Below are 16,962 nucleotides of genomic sequence, written 5' to 3' on the forward strand. Positions count from 1 at the left end.
TTAAGGGCTCGTTTGAATACAGAAATCATATCATCTCATTTTATCTTATCATTAAATTTTTTTTAAATTTTCATACAAAATATAATAAATAATTCGACTTTTTCGAATTCTAAAACAATAATAATATTAAAAAATAATAATATAACAATATTTTATTCAACTCATCTAAAATCCTCTCGTCTCATCTTACTATCCAAACGAATCTTAAATACGTTTTTTCATAATATTTTATATCCTATATTTTCGTCTCACTTTCACTAAAAATGCTCTTTAACCTTTGAATTATTGTTTTTAGAAAAACAGAAGATAATCTGAGGATGTTGTTAAATTTAGAATTATTCTAAAGTAAAATGAAAGTATGGATGTATGTATATAGAACTATCCTATTTTAGTCAACAAAGATTGAGATTCTGTTACGGTGATTTCCTAACAACGGGAAATCTGTTATATTTCTACGCGTGATTCTGTTGCACATTTGCGTCCTAGTCCACCATGGAATCTCTTCGAATCTCATTCTATAAACAGCTACCCAACATTCGGAATCCCCAGGATTCTTTCACCGTAAAAGGAGAACAAACAAATTCCCCCATCAAAGCAAAGCTTGTTCCTTTCTTCTCATGGCTGCTGCGATAACCTGCTCTGCTGCAGATCTCCACCCTCTACTGGGTGGTGCAGCCAATGCCAGCGCCGCTGCTGAGTACCTTTGTAGCCGCTTTGATGCCATTTCAAACAAGTTTGTTGACACAAATTATGCTGTTGATAACACCTATCTTCTCTTCTCTGCGTACCTTGTATTTTCCATGCAACTTGGTTTCGCCATGCTCTGCGCCGGCTCGGTTCGTGCCAAGAACACCATGAACATCATGCTCACCAATGTCCTTGATGCTGCAACCGGCGGCCTGTTTTACTATCTCTTCGGCTTTGCCTTCGCCTTTGGCGGATCATCAAACGGATTCATTGGCGAACACTACTTCGGCCTTGGGATGTTTCCTTCCTCGTCTTTTGACTATGGTTTCTTCCTTTATCAATGGGCTTTTGCCATTGCAGCGGCTGGAATCACTAGCGGTTCGATCGCAGAACGGACCCAATTCATCGCGTATTTGATATATTCTTCTTTCTTGACGGGTTTGGTCTATCCTATAGTGTCTCATTGGTTCTGGTCTGCGGATGGTTGGGCAAGCCCTGCTCGGTCTGATAATCTTTTGTTTGGTTCTGGAGTCATTGATTTTGCTGGTTCCGGAGTTGTTCACTTGGTTGGAGGCATGGCTGGTTTATGGGGTGCTCTCATTGAAGGACCACGCGTTGGCCGCTTTGATCATGGCGGCCGAGTTGTGTCGTTGCGTGGACACAGCGGTACATTGGTTGTTTTGGGGACGTTCCTGCTATGGTTTGGCTGGTACGGATTCAACCCCGGTTCATTTCTCAACATATCGAAGGCTTATGGAGAGAGCGGTTCTTATTATGGACAATGGAGTGCTGTTGGGAGAACCGGAGTTACAACAACTCTTGCTGGATGTTCAGCTGCACTGACCACTCTCTTTGGGAAACGTTTGCTCTCTGGCCATTGGAATGTGACCGATGTTTGCAATGGTTTGCTTGGTGGGTTTGCAGCAATCACCTCAGGCTGTTCGGTTGTTGATCCTTGGGCTGCAATCGTATGTGGGTTTGTAGCCGCTTGGGTTCTCATTGGGTGCAACAAACTTGCAGAAAAATTCAAGTATGATGACCCATTGGAGGCAGCACAGCTTCATGGAGGGTGTGGCTCTTGGGGTATAATTTTCACTGCCTTGTTTGCAAAGAAGGAATATGTCAACGAGGTTTATCCGGGGATACCGGGGCGGCCATATGGGCTGCTCATGGGAGGTGGAGGAAAGCTCTTGGCAGCGCACATAGTCCAGATTTTGGTGATTTCATTATGGGTTAGCATTACCATGGGACATTGTTCTGGTTTTTGCACAAACTGAAGCTCTTGAGGATTTCGACAGAAGAGGAGATGGCAGGAATGGATTTGACTAGCCATGGTGGATTTGCTTATGAATATTGCGATGAATTTGAACTTCCGAATCTGAAAAGCAGACTCAACTTGACGAGGAAGGATTCCTCAGCTATTTGATTTGATTGCATTTTGATCTCCATTTTTATCATCATAGCTTGTATAGCTCTTACAATTATCGCAGAAAACTGGTCTAGCATTAGTTAAATAACTTATGCAAGTGGTCATGCTCAGTTTCTTTTAGGTTTCAACTGAAATGTTGAACCCTGCTGAACCTTTTTGGGTCTCATATTGACAATGGGAAGTTTCAAAATCTATATGCTTCAATCTTTTTGTGATTTTGTATTTGATGCTTTGGATAACTTGAATAAAGATAGCACCCCTCTTACTCTTCTTTTTCTAAATTATATTCTGCTTCTTTAAGTTCTATTTCAAAGACTAGTGGAGAGAGAGAAGCAGAAGTGCTTCTACATTTTATGAAATGAAATAAGGCAGAGTTTTTAGAACAACACTTTCCATCTCTTGCTTTCATATCATTTTTCATTGCAGATGTCATAATGCTAAGCACAATAAGGAAAGATCCCGATTCCCATCAAACACATATATAATTGATAGACAAGGCAATCTTAAAGGGGAATATTGTTCACGTTAACCATTTATACTCATCAACAGCATCCACTCACTTATTTTTTCTTAAGTCTCTAAACATGCACTGCAAGCACGCACCGGAGACAACCGCCTTCATGCATCAGATCAAATGCCTCGTTGATCTCCCCAAGAGTCAAATTGTGAGTGATGTATTCATCGACCTTTATTTCCTGCAATATTCAAGAGGAAAGATAAGTTCATACCCTCTACCAGAGAAGTAACAAAAAATCACATTCGGTACATGTCAAATGTGTTACCTTCTTCAAGTACTTCTCCACGAGCCAGGGAACTTGGGAACGGCTCTTAAAACCACCAAAAGCTGTGCCTTTCCAGACACGACCAGTCACTAACTGGAAAGGACGGGTGCATATTTCCTGCCCTGATGCTGCAACACCGACAATAACTGAAGTTCCCCAGCCCTGAAATTTTTTGGCAATCAGGTGAATTCTATATATGCAGATACCCATTAACCTACATATTCCATACATGCAGAATACTCACCTTATGGCAGCACTCCAAAGCAGACCTCATCACCGAGACATTTCCAATGCACTCAAAACTGTAGTCAACACCACCATCAGTGAGATCAACAATAACCTGTTGAATTGGTTTCTCGTGGTCCTTTGGATTCAAAAATTCAGTAACTCCAAAATTCTTTGCTGCATGTCACAAAGAAATATAAGCAAATGACCAGCAAGTCATAAAAATATGACAGAATCCTCTTTGTGGGAGACATTCCACTCTAACTTACCTTGAGAGCAGAGGAGTGGCTCTCTCAGATTAAATAGATGTTCACAGCCCTTTGTAATTAAAACTTCAAAGTTGTGCGCAACTGTTAACGTATACAATTTTAGGAATGTATACAATTTAGGACTCTATTAATATTAGTTGTACATATTATCTTATGATAGATAGATGCTGATTTTGAGGAATCAGTTAGACTCCGTCTATAGGATTATTATCTACTTCCTTGTATAGGGGATTTTGACGTTGAATGAAAGGCAGGCGAAAAATACAGAAGCAGTTTTTCCAAAAACATTCTCTTGTTTCTGAGTGTTTTGACATGGTATCAAGAGCCGGTTCATAGTTTCATGTCTTCTGCGAATTTTTTTTTTTTTTTTTTTTTTTTTTTTACCTTTCTTGCATTTTCGGCACTGTCTGAGGTTGTGTTTGGTCTTTTGTGTGATTCTCGGTGCCTCTCGTGTGACTATCGGCGCTGTCTGAGTCGAACTCTGGGGTTTCTTGTGGCTTTCGGCAGCATCTATGAATTTCTTGTGAATTATCGGCACGTTCTGAGGCTCTCGTGGGTTTCGGCACGTTCTGGTTTTGGTTTGATTTCGGCGCAAGGTCTGGTTCTGGTTTGATTTCAGCGCAAGGTCTGGTTCTGGTTTGATTTCGGCGCAAGTTCTGGTTCTGCTTTGATTTCGGCACGTTCTAGATTTCGGCGCAGGTTCTGGTTTGATTTCCTCTTTCAGCACTCTGTTTTGGTTGGGAATCTCGGTTTTGTCTTCTTTGGTCAATCCGTGTGCAGTCTTCTTGGTGTGCTTGTTTTGTCTCTCCATTGAGGTATATTTTTCTGGTTTTCAAAATATTTGGGCTGATTATTCAGATATTGTTTATGCAAATGTTCCCGCTGCAGCTCCCTCTGCTGTTCAAGCAGTGCATGAAACAAGCAAGAGAGATCAATTCTTGATGAAACTTCGTTCCGATTTTGAAATTGCATGATCTAATCTAATGAATCGTCATCTTGTACCATCTCTGGATGCTTGTTTGAGTGAACTTCTTCATGAGGAGCAGTGTATCGTAACTCAAGCTACCATAGAACATCGGACTAATGTTAGTGCACCAGTTTCTGTGGCTTATGCAGCACGAGGAAAGAATAAGGGTAGAGATAAGGGTAGAGACATGCATGTTGTCTAGTGCTTTAGTTGTAAAGCTTTTGGTCATATTGATCGGGATTGCCCCAAAAAGTTCTATAACTACTGCAAGAAACAGGGTCATATCATCTCTGCTTGTCCCATTCGACCTGAAAGGAAGCAGGGTACTGCTTATCATGCCTCCACTGGTGCCTCTAGTTCTACAGCATTGCCTACTACCTCGCCAGTTGTTTCTATTCCTGCTCCTACAGCCTTAGCAAACCCAACCACACTCACTCCTGAAATGGTACAACAGATGATCATTTCTGCTTTTGGGCTCTCAAGTAATCATAAAGTTTTTTCTAAGCCATGGTATTTTGACTCCGGAGCCTCTAACCATATGACCAATACTGTTGTTCCTCTTTCCAATGTCAGAAATTATAATGAAAATCTGAAAATTAACACCGCTGATGGCAGTTCTCTGCCTATCAGAGTTGTTGGTGATCTCTCCTCTTCCTTAAATGATGTTTTTATGTCTCTTGACATCTCCACAAATCTTATTTCTGTTGGTCAATTATTTGATAATAATTGTAATGTTCATTTCTCTCGTTATGGTTGTGTTGTGCAGGATCAAGTGTCAGGGAAGATGATCGCGAAGGAGCCTAAAGTGGGATGACTCTTTCCTCTTCACGTCTTTCCTTCCACCATTATTCCTAGTTTTCCTTTACTTTCATTTGCATGTAATGTTGTTGGTTCTGGAAATAAGATTTAACATAGACGTCTAGGCCACCCAAACTCTGATGTATTTCGTACTTTGTTTAATTTTGATTTATTGGGAAATAAAACATGTTCTTCTCTTGATCTTTCTTTTGATTGTACATCATGCAAACTTGGCAAAAGTAAAGTACTACCTTTTCCTCATCATGCATCTCGTGCCTCACAATGTTTCAATATTATTCATAATGATGTTTGGGGGATTGCACATGTTGTTTCTCATACGCATTATAAGTACTTTGTTACTTTCATTGATGACTTTAGTTGCTTTACTTGGGTTTACTTCCTACAGGCCAAGGCTGAAGTTTTTTCCGTATTTAAGCGCTTTCTTGCACTTCTTGAGACTCAATTCTCTGCCAGCATCAAGGTGTTTCTCTCTAATTATGGTGGAGAATATATGTCTAACGAGTTTCAAGAATTTCTTCAAAGCAAAGGGATCACCTCTCAGAGTTCTTGTCCTTCGACACCGCAACAAAATGGTGTTGCTGAGAGAAAAAATCGTCACCTTCTTGATGTGGTAAGAACCCTTTTACTTAAATCATCTGTTCCTCCTCGTTTCTGGTGTGAAGCGCTTTCTACTTAGGTTTATTTGATCAATCGCTTCCCCTCTCCCACGTTATATCATGTTTATCCTTTCTTTAAGTTGTTTGGTCATTCTCCTTCATATTCTGATTTTCGAGCATTTGGTTGTGTTTGTTTTGTGCATCTCTGTGCTCATGAACGACATAAACTTACTGTTCAATCTGATAAGTGTGCTTTTCTTGGTTCGCTATACCTCAAAAGGGTTATGTTTGTTATGATCCTCATGCTCATCGTATACGGATTTCTAGGAATGTGGTTTTCTTTGAAAATCAATATTTAGTTCCATCTCATGTTGAGTTGCCATCTGCATCTTTATCTCTTCTACCTAACTTTTCTGATTCCCCGACAATTGTGGAAAGATTCAAACCTGGTTTTGTGTATGAAAGACGTAGTCGACATGAGTCTGGTTCCACTTCCTTTGTGCCCCCTCAAGATCTTGACCCAGGACCTGATCCTACACCTACTTCCGCCACTCTTCGCCAGTCTACTCGTCCTTCTCGACTCCCTGATCGGTATGGTTTCTCCTCCCCTGGTTCTCTTGTGGCTACTTTATCCTCTATTTCCATTCTCTCTTGCTACAAACAGGCTATGGAATATGAGTATTGGCAAAATGCAATGCAAGCGGAACTTCAAGCACTTGAGGAGAATCATACTTGGAAGATTATTTTTTGTCCTCCTACAGCCAAAACTATTGGGAGCAAATGGGTTTTCTTTGTAAAGCTTCGTTCTAATGGGTCTTTGGACCGATACAAAGCTCGCCTTGTAGCTCTGGGTAACAAACAGGAATATGGGGTTGACTATGAGGAGGCATTTGCTCCTGTTGCCAAAATGATCACGGTTCAAACCATCTTAGCTATTGCCGCTTCACAGTTGTGGCAACTATACATCAGATGGATGTGAAGAATGCCTTTCTTCATGGTGATCTCCAAGAAGAGATCTACATGAAGCTTCCATCTGGTATGACTACTTCTTCTCCTCATGATGTTTGTAAGCTGAGACATTCTCTGTACGGGCTCAAGTAGGCTCCCCGGGCCTAGTTTGAGAAGTTTCGTAGTACACTTCTTACCTTCAGCTTTACACAAAGTCAATATGATTCCTCTCTTTTTTTTCCGCACGTCTGATGCGAGTATAGCTATTCTCTTGGTTTATGTGGATGATATTATCATTATTGGCACTAACTGTGGTTTGATTACTGAGCTTCAGAACATGTTACGTGCCACTTTCCATATGAAAGATCTTGGCCAGCTCACATACTTCTTGGGACTGGAGGTTCATCATTAGGCCAATGGTATTTTCTTGAACCAGCATAAGTATATTCAAGATCTTATCACATTGGTTGGTTTAGATGACACTTTTTCTGTTGATACACCTATGGACGTAAATGTCAAATACATGAAAGATGAAGGGGATCTTCTGGATGATCCTACTCTCTATCGGCGCTTAGTTGGGAATCTTATCTACCTTGACCACTACTCGCCCGAACATCTCCTATGTCGTTCATCATGTCAGCCAGTTTATATCTTCTCCTCGGCATCTCCTTATTGCTGCAATTCGCCATATTATCCATTATCTTCGAGGGTCGCCTACTCGTGGATTATTCTTTCCTACAGGCTCATCTCTTCAACTTGTTGCCTACAATAATCTTGATTGGGTTGGGTGTCCGGCTATGCGTCGATCTACTACAGGTTGGTGTATGTTTTTGGGTGATGCCTTAATTTCTTGGAGATATAAGAAACAAGATTGTATTTCTAAATCATCTATTAAGGCTGAGTATCATGCCATGTCTACTGCTTGTTCTGAAATTGTATTGCTCCGTAGTCTTCTGGAGGAGCTTAGGTTTCCACAGACTAATTATACCGCTCTTCATGCTGATAACACTAGTGCTATTCAGATTGCCACCAATCTCATTTTCCATGAACGCACCAAGTACATTGAGGTTGATTGTCATTCTATCCGAGATATATTGGAGAATTGGGTGATATCTCTTCCTTACATTTCTTCAGATCTTCAAGTGGCCGATGTCTTCACCAAAGCAATGACTCGACAGAGGCATCAATTTCTTGTTGGCAAATTGTTGATGGTTGACTTACTAGCATCAATTTGAGGGGGGATGTTAACATATACAATTTTAAGAATGTATACAATTTAGGACTCTATTAATATTAGCTGTACATATTATCTTACAATAGATAGATGCTGATTTTGAGGAATCAGTTAGACTCCATATATAGGATTATTATCTGCTTCCTTGTATAGGGGATTTTGACGTTGAATGAAAGGCAGGCGAAAACACACAAAAGCAGTTTTTTCCAAAAACATTCTCTTGGTATTCTTGATTTTCTGAGTGTTTTAACAGCAACAACTTAAATAATACTTCACTGGTTATTAAAAATTAGCAACAAGTTGCCAAAACTTGCTTTAAAAATTCATTTCCTAGAAAAGAATTAAAATCTAGCTTGAGACAAAGACCACACCATGGTCTATCAGCACATACTTGCATACGTTGCAGACAGAAAGGGAAACTATCAAAATCCACGAGATCGAATAAAAGAGTACGACAACTTTTTTCTTGGGTATAGTTCCCTCAAGTACACGACTATTTTTTCTTCTCTTCTCATTCACTACTCAGAGCTGACAGACAAGCAGCATCACTAATGTTCAAGAGACAGAATAGCAGCATTCAAGTGATAACGAGTAACAATATATGTGCTTTAATCAAAGGATGGAAATTAATTGCCAAAATGTAAGTTAGAAAGCTTCATAATAGATGAGATCAGAATACCATGCTATACGAAAAAGTCAAGAAAGAGAGAACTCAAGATGTACCTCTTTCAAACTTTTTGCTGTCAATATCTATGCCAATTATTCGTGAAGCACCAGCTGCCTTTGCACCCTCTGCGACCTGTCAGTTACTTCTTTAATCAATCATTAAAATTGATTAAAGAACATGATGCAAAAAAATCTACACCAAGCTTACAGCAAGGCCAACGGTCCCAAGGCCAAAAACAGCAACTATTGACCCTGATTCTACTTTTGCTGTGTTCCAAACAGCTCCAAGACCTAAAAGGCAACACAATATTAAAATAATTTTTTTGATCGATAACACAATATTTAATCTTATTTTAGTATTAACACAATATTAAAATAATTAGGATCTGCACATGATAAGTGGCTTATATAAAGATAATTTATTTCTATTTTGTTTTTAAAGACAAACGCACATGAGCATTTACCATTATAAGAGTGTTGTTTTAACCATGGCTCCAGATAACTGCAACACTACTTCCCCCCCCCCCCCCCCCCCCCCCCAAAAAAACAAAAAAAAACTACATTTGCTGAAAATTAAAGGCAAGTCGTATGGAAACTGGTTATGAAGTTTTCACTTACATTCAAGTTTTCTTTTTCTTTATTTTATGAATAGAAAAACAGAATCTATAAATATCACGCTTTGATAAAAGGTGTAAATTACATAAGCCAGAATAAAAAGTCAGCAAACAGTCCATACTTTATCTGAAATTAAAAACTTCCGCAACATAATTAAACAGGAGGCCAAGATCAAGCCCATGTTTCCACATATAAAATGTTCACAGCATATCTTTTAACCAAGTTGTAAGCAGAGTATTCTACCGATTTATCCTGTGTGCCATCCCTACAAATCTTGTCATTTTGGTTTTTTTTTTTTTTTTTTTTTTTTCGCAATTGAGAAAGGGATGGTTAAAAATAATGAATATCAGAAACCATGAGGAAGCGAATGAATCAAATTCATACATGGTGCAAATTGTGAATGTTGACTGCATAGTCGAGATCCCAACAAGAATATACGACAATTTCTATATTCTGGTAAAACTTTATTGAAGGCTAAAGAGAAACTAAGAATATATAATTTCCTCTCAGAGCATGCTTAAGATGGTCTGATCACAAAATGTTAAATGCTTATATCTATGAACACGCATTCATAGCGAGTATACTTGGATTAATTCCTTAGCACTTTCTAACGACATGCCTCCTGCAGAGACGAAAACATGGGGGGCAGGGGGGCATGTCCCCCCTAGCCGGTTTTAAATTCCTTTGTTATTATACTTTTTAATCCAAACTATATAGTTTATATATAAATTTGCCTAAACAACTAAGTTGGCCCCATCAAGATTAGGCTTTGTCCCGAATAAATTAACCAACTCTATTTACTTCTATACCGCACAACCTATTTAAGTAACTGAAAGAGGTATGGGCTGCTTAACCAGAACAATCACAAAAAAGTAGATTTAAGATATTGCAAGGTAGTACAACAAATTCTTACCAGTGGGAACACCGCATCCCAGAAGGCATACTTTTTCCAAAGGAGCTTTTGGATCAATCTTTGCAACACTGACATCATGAACAACAGTGTACTGGCTAAATGTTGAGGTTCCCATAAAATGATAGATAGGCTTTCCATTTATGGAGAAACGGCTCTTGTGATCACTCATCATGACTCCAACTCCAGTCGCAGCACGAACTTTGCCACAGAGGTTTGTCTTCCCAGATTTGCAAAACTTGCATTCTCGACATTCTGCCTGGTAACAGGGAATAACATGGTCCCCAGGATGAACTTCAGTTACCCCTTCACCAACACTCTCCACAATCCTGTGTTGAAATAAATTAATCTGTTTTTCTATCATAAAAAAACTTCATAAATACTTAATATCTGTTATGATATATGTCCACTTAACATACCCAGCAGCCTCATGGCCAAGGATGCATGGGAAGAGACCTTCAGGGTCCTACAAGACAGATAAAATGTTTCCACATCAGAATATAAGTAAAAATTAAATAGATCACTTGAAAATAAAAATGACGACATTAATGATAGAAGCGCTGGAAGCATAGAAATTCACACAAAGGTTTGGTATTGTACTTAATTTCCACCCCCTCCCAGCATCCCCACCTCCAAAATAATGAAAAATCCCACTCCTCCCTCCCTCCTACTCTGCGCATGCGTGTGTCTTTATCTGTGTGTCTATGTGTGTACGAGAGATAGATAAATGGACAAGTAAAAACAGATAAAGTAAAAGCAGAATACGGCAAGCCCTCTCCACAATATGATATAGATTTCACAGGAATCTAGAAATCTATAACATGTAGAATCTAGATTTCAAAAAAAAACAAAAAATATCGTGCTTATTAATAAAGACTTTCTTCTAAAAAACAATATGATCTAGATTTCAATAAGCAGACATTTCATGTTCGCAAATTAGATGGCCTCATTATTTATCACATCAAACTGCTAGCCTCAGTTCAGTTCAGTTCTATCAAACCATGCACCACTAAGCTTTTTAGAATTGTTTATGTTTTTCAACAATGTCCTATTCCAATTTGGCATTTGAACAAAAAATTATAACAAAAACAAATGGGAAATTTCGAATTCCATGGGATGACACGAAGTAAAATTTAATAATTAAAGTATCAAATCCAGGAGCTGAAAGTAAAAAACAATAAAAAAGAAACCCGTGTACATTTACAAGAAATTTATACTTAAAAATTAAAAATTTTAAAAACAAAAAGGCTCCACGGAGACGGTAAACCACCAAAAAATTTGTACTAAAACTTAAAAATAATCGTAAGTCAGCAATCTAGCATGAAAAACAGTAATACCTTGCCACTCCAAGTGTAGGCATCGGTATGGCAGAGAGCAGTGAAAAGGATCTTGATTCTGACTTCGCCGGCCTGCGGCGGAGCCACCTGAACGTCCTCGATCACCAGAGGCTTATTGGGTTCCCAGGCCACCGCAGCTTTTGCATTTCCATTGCATCCATACAGAGATCACAACCATAGTGATTTCAACGTTTCACATATCACACGCATATATGCATATACACATAGACATAGAGAGTACCTTTGCACGTGATTACTTGACCTTGAGTAGCCATGGATGAGAGCGAGAGCAGAAACTGGATAGAGAGAGAGAGAGAGAGGGAGAGAAGGGATTAGAATTGAGAGTGAGTGTGGATGAAATCCAGCTAAATGCACGGTTATGGGGTCGGAGTGGCCGATGCGACTGACAAGGACCCGCGGGCCGCAGCTATGCTGGAAGTGTAATGGCCAGTTAGGTTTGGGTTGGGTTATACATTGGGCTAAGCAGAAGTTTAAACATCTATGAGCCTAATAACATTTTTGGCCCATATTCAATTATGTATGGGCAGAGACACTTTCTTCGCTCCGCCCATTACAGGATTTTCACTTTGCTCGTCGTATTGATTATCCAGTTAAGGCCCAGAATAGGCCTTTTTGGGCCCATCTGGATTGTATTTTATATGAAAAGATAGTCAATTAAGACCTCGTTTGTTTTCAGGAAACATCTCATCTCATCTCATCTTACCTTATTATTACAACTTTCTCAAATCTCCATACAAAATAAAATAAACAATTCAACTTTTTTAAATTCTAAAATAAAAATAATATTAAAAAATATATTCTAATAATATTTTATTCAATTTTTTTACTTTAATCTCATCTCATCTTTAAAAATAAACGAACCCTAAGAATAAATGATGTTGTGAAGGGAATTTCTATTGCACGTTATTCTCCAAATTTAATCTATACTATGAAATAATATCCATTAAAAATAAAAGAGCAAGTTTAAACCCTACTCTGTAGGAATTCATGTGATGGCTTGATCCAAATTACTCCTCTACAGATCCCATCATGGAGTAAAATATCTTTATTACACGTACTAATCCGACCATAGTGCCCCTATTATAATTTCGAGGTTAGGTTAAAATGTCCCTTGTTACATATCCGAACAGACTAAAATATCTAAATAAAACTAGACAAAAGCACACATTATCCAAATCAAAACTATCTAACCAAAAATCAGCAGCCGATGATGATGATCATGGAAGAGACACGAAGCTACGATAGTGTCGTCGGTGTGAGAGAGAATTGTAAAAGATGTGACACTTTTTGTTTTGGGCACATTGAGAAGGCCGTGTGATTAGGTACAAAATCCAAATAAACAAAGAGACAAAACAAAAATGTCCATTTTAAAAATGAGTTTTGTTAGATACAAGCGAGTTCGTCTACTATATCACGTATTGATGATTTTTTAAATTTAAAAAAAAATAAAAAAAAAATTTAAGAGAAGAAGAAAATCTCATATATTATAAAAATTATTTTCATCTTTAATTCACATTATTTTATTAAATATATATATAATATATATTAATATTAATACACAAATTGATACACCAACTTACTTACAATAAGATTTTTCCTTTAAAAATCCGATCCAATCCATTGCACGTGGGAAATTTGGGGGTAAATAAAAAAGAAAGGGAGAGTATTGAGGGGACATCCATCAATAAAGCCGAAGAGGAAAAAGCTTTATGTCGGTATCTTGATGATTCCTTTGGTCAAACAGTTCAATGTATTTTCCCCAGTAGCACAGTGCCAGGTGTCCCTTTCAGATTGATTTATCTGGTCATCTCTTTGACCGGGCCAATTATCACCGGCCTTCATTTCTATATAATATGCATTATATATATATATATAGAGAGTAATACTCCTAATCTTTATTTCATGGTTATTTTCTCGTATATTGATATTAAGTTATTAAAAATTATTTATTATATTTTCCTTACAAATATATCGTATAATGTCACATAAAAGGATGTTAAAAAAATAATAATAAATAGATTTTTTTTTTCATATATATATATATGTATATGTATGACATTGCATGCATAATATATATATATATATATATAACACAAAACCTGCCTCAATTATTGTGGAAAGTAGATCCAAACCAAGTATATTGGATTATATATATATATATATATGTTGAAAATAATTAAATACAAGATGGATGGAGAATTGATTTGACCATTCAAATTATGCAATATGCATGTGGTTTATAAGAATCAAATTTCATTTCAAACAGATAGGAAAGAAAGTAGTGGATGAAAGCAAACTAATTAATTATTGGGATCAGAGCATTACTAGCTAGCAATTGCACTTGTACACATGACAAATTAATATCTAATAATTATATTTATATATATATATATATAGATTTGTCGGTTAGTCAAAAAAGAAAATTATTCTAAATAATTTGTGGATATATTATAAATAATTAATATAATTTATCCTTTAAAAAATTGTTGTTTTTGCATGTGCACGTTTGCTCTCTCAATTACTAGAGGATTGACATGAACCCCTTTATACATATTAAATATTCCACAAAGAGGAAAAAATTAAATTGGTCGAGTCGTACTGCTCGATCCAATTCTGCGTTTAGCCAATTTGTTCATGTGATTTTGCATTTTGTTAAGGGAACCTCAAAGTTTCAACTCCTAGAAGAAAGGGATTTTAATTAGTATTTTATGGGTTAGTAGAGCTAACATATATATATATATATATTGCTTTGATTATTAAGAAATATATTAGTAGTATTATATGTACTTACATTTTTACTTACAACACTCATTTTATTAGTTTTCTTTTGAATTTTAAATTTCATAATTTTCAATATATGAATACATATGAAGAACTAAGTTTTTTATAAGTTTTTCTTAAGTACATTTAGTATTTTCCTATATATATATATATGTACATGTGTGTGTACTAACTCGTGTATATATATATATATATATATATATATATATATATATATTATTCTTTATGAAGGTGTGCTTTGATCAGAAAATTATAATCTGATTCTCACCGACATGATTGTCTATTAATTAATCGTCACACACACATATATATAGTACTCGATCGATCGCGAATATATTACAAGACAAATTATAATATATTGATCATGTTTGCATGCATCTATATATATTATATATATATATATATATATATAGCTAGCCATATATAATTGGTAGGACTTAATTAATTAGTTTCAGTATCCAATTAATACAGGCCGGTGGGTGAAATCCTTGAAAACTAATTTAATTTGTGCGTATGTGTTATAAGATTAATAAAAAAATAAATTGTGAAATAGCTAGCTAGCTAGCTAGCTACTATTTTGGATTTTAGAAATGCTCTGAAAAACTTCCAACCTTCTTCTCAATTACTTGACAAGCCGTATATATAAATGCGTTTAACGATATCGTAAGTATGTGAATAGATCGATAGATATATATATATATCAGAAAAATAAATATTTATAATGGATTACTTGCGACGATAACGACTATGTACGATAAAAATAAATTTATTTGACCATAAAATTATCATTTTTACTAAAAATAACTAGTTATAAATAAGTAATTTTTTATAATAATAATACATTGATATTGTAATTAATGCATGGTTGACCCAAGCCGATATCATAAATATTGGATAAAAATATATAGATATTATATCCGATATTGTAAATGTTCAACCCAAGATGTATAATTACGATTTGAGTTTAAAGACTTGTGATCATGAGTTTATTATTAAGTAATGTTAGGTACAAGTTTCAAATAGATATTAATTTCCATACAAATTCTTTATAAAAAAGTAGATCTTATTAATAAAAAATAATTTTTTTTATAGTTTTTTTAGGTGGGGTCTAATTTTTTACAAAGATTTAAATCAAATTTGTCTATTTAAAATTTGTACAAATCATTTATATTTATTATAAGTGTATCTAAATATTTAGGAGATTAATATTAATCTTATTTTTATTATTATATATGGGGCTTTTCTTTTTCCTACTTGGAAAATTTCAACAAAAATTATTAAAAAATGTGAGATAGAATGGACGGCACAGATGAAAATTAAGTAACCCTAATTTTAAAAGTAGGGTATTGTGAATGTGACATATATGGGGTGTTGTTGTCAATGCCTATGGGTAATGGCATATCCGCCCCGCCCATAGGAAGATTTCCCTAGCTAATAAATCCCTATAAATATTTAACAGCTCTAGTTGTTTCTCCTCTGTCATGTTTATAAGATTCTTGATTTCTCTCTCTCTCTGTCTCTCTAGAATATAGATTACCAACTCGAGAAGGAACTGAAAAAAGGAAGAATTCTCCTCACACTAGTGCTGCCATCTTCTTCTTCGACGCTAGTACTCCTAAAATTCAGACGCGCGCGTCGCGTTTCTTCTTTAATGGCTGCAGAGTCCAACCCAAGTTCCTCTCACAACCTGAGAATTATCGTGGAAAGCAACCCATCTGAATCGCGGCTAACCGAGTTGAACATCAAGTGCTGGCCCAAGTAAGCCGCTCTCTCTCTCTCTCTCTCTCTCTCTCTCTCTCTCTCTCTCTCTAGTTCATTCTAAACTTTGCTTATTTCTTATGGCCGGGTACTTATCTATATGTATATATGTGGGTGTTTGTAAAAATAGATGGGGTTGCTCGCCAGGAAAGTACCAACTGAAGTTTGATGCAGAAGAAACTTGCTATTTGTTGAGAGGGAAGGTAAAAGCATACCCAAAAGGCTCATCATCATCTGAGTTTGTAGAGTTTGGAGCTGGAGACCTTGTTACCCTTCCTAAAGGACTTAGTTGCACTTGGGACGTCTCAGTAGCAGTGGATAAATACTACAAATTCGAATCAAATTCCTCATCATCATCCTGATCTTGATCTTCTTAATGTTCTTAGTACCTTCTTCTTATCTGTTGTTCATTGTTCACCATATTCATTTTTCGAAAAGAAAAGGAAAAAGAAGCATTTTCATGATTTGTCCCTATCTGTTTATTTTGGAGCTTTTCTTTTCTGTGTAGTAATATATAATATCTTTAGTCAAAGTTGTGGGAGCACATTTAGTCAATATATCTCCCATTCAAACTAATCTTCTTTACGTATTTAAATAAAGCATTTAATTTCCTTTGACTGGTCAACGCTCGATATACAGATATGTATATTTTTTTATAAATCAAGAACAAATTAAGAGCTAGCATGCACCTTCCTCTTCCTTCGTAGGGAATGATTTAGACACCTCCTTTTTTTTTTTAATCGGAGCACGAGGCCCCGGCCAGCATGCGTACGACAATTATATCCACTTTAACTTTTCTACTCTAGGGCCTGTTTGCATGGTTAAAAAGAAGGAAAGTGATGCGATACTGTCTACTTTAATTTTATTAATATTTATTTTCTTAATTATTAAGTAAAAATTAAAAAAAATTTAAATAAA

The 16,962-nt window shown here is 36.3% G+C and overlaps 3 protein-coding genes across 3 annotated transcripts; 2 read left to right on the plus strand and 1 right to left on the minus strand.

The window, feature by feature from the left end:
• Positions 1-295: 295 nt before the first annotated feature.
• LOC121250354 (ammonium transporter 1 member 4) lies at positions 296-2,526 on the plus strand. Its single transcript, XM_041149469.1, is given in 2 exon segments — positions 296-1,929; positions 1,932-2,526. Coding segments are annotated over 2 exon segments (1,494 nt in total). The 5' UTR covers positions 296-617; the 3' UTR covers positions 2,114-2,526.
• On the minus strand, positions 2,491-11,893 carry LOC121250356 (alcohol dehydrogenase class-3). The gene is made up of 9 exons (XM_041149472.1): positions 11,726-11,893; positions 11,485-11,621; positions 10,567-10,613; positions 10,151-10,476; positions 8,831-8,913; positions 8,680-8,755; positions 3,143-3,300; positions 2,899-3,060; positions 2,491-2,811 (listed from the first exon to the last, which is right to left on the minus strand). Exons 1-9 carry the CDS (start codon positions 11,757-11,759, stop codon positions 2,695-2,697), a joined length of 1,140 nt encoding a protein of 379 aa, XP_041005406.1. The 5' UTR covers positions 11,760-11,893; the 3' UTR covers positions 2,491-2,694.
• A 3,813-nt stretch (positions 11,894-15,706) lies between these two features.
• Positions 15,707-16,656, plus strand: LOC121248714. Its single transcript, XM_041147258.1, has 2 exons — positions 15,707-16,044; positions 16,175-16,656. Exons 1-2 carry the CDS (start codon positions 15,938-15,940, stop codon positions 16,404-16,406), a joined length of 339 nt encoding a protein of 112 aa, XP_041003192.1. The 5' UTR covers positions 15,707-15,937; the 3' UTR covers positions 16,407-16,656.
• The last annotated feature ends 306 nt before the right edge of the window (positions 16,657-16,962 follow it).

This window comes from Juglans microcarpa x Juglans regia, chromosome 2D (genome assembly GCF_004785595.1).
Source record: "Juglans microcarpa x Juglans regia isolate MS1-56 chromosome 2D, Jm3101_v1.0, whole genome shotgun sequence".
In the NCBI taxonomy this organism is placed as follows: domain Eukaryota; kingdom Viridiplantae; phylum Streptophyta; class Magnoliopsida; order Fagales; family Juglandaceae; genus Juglans; species Juglans microcarpa x Juglans regia.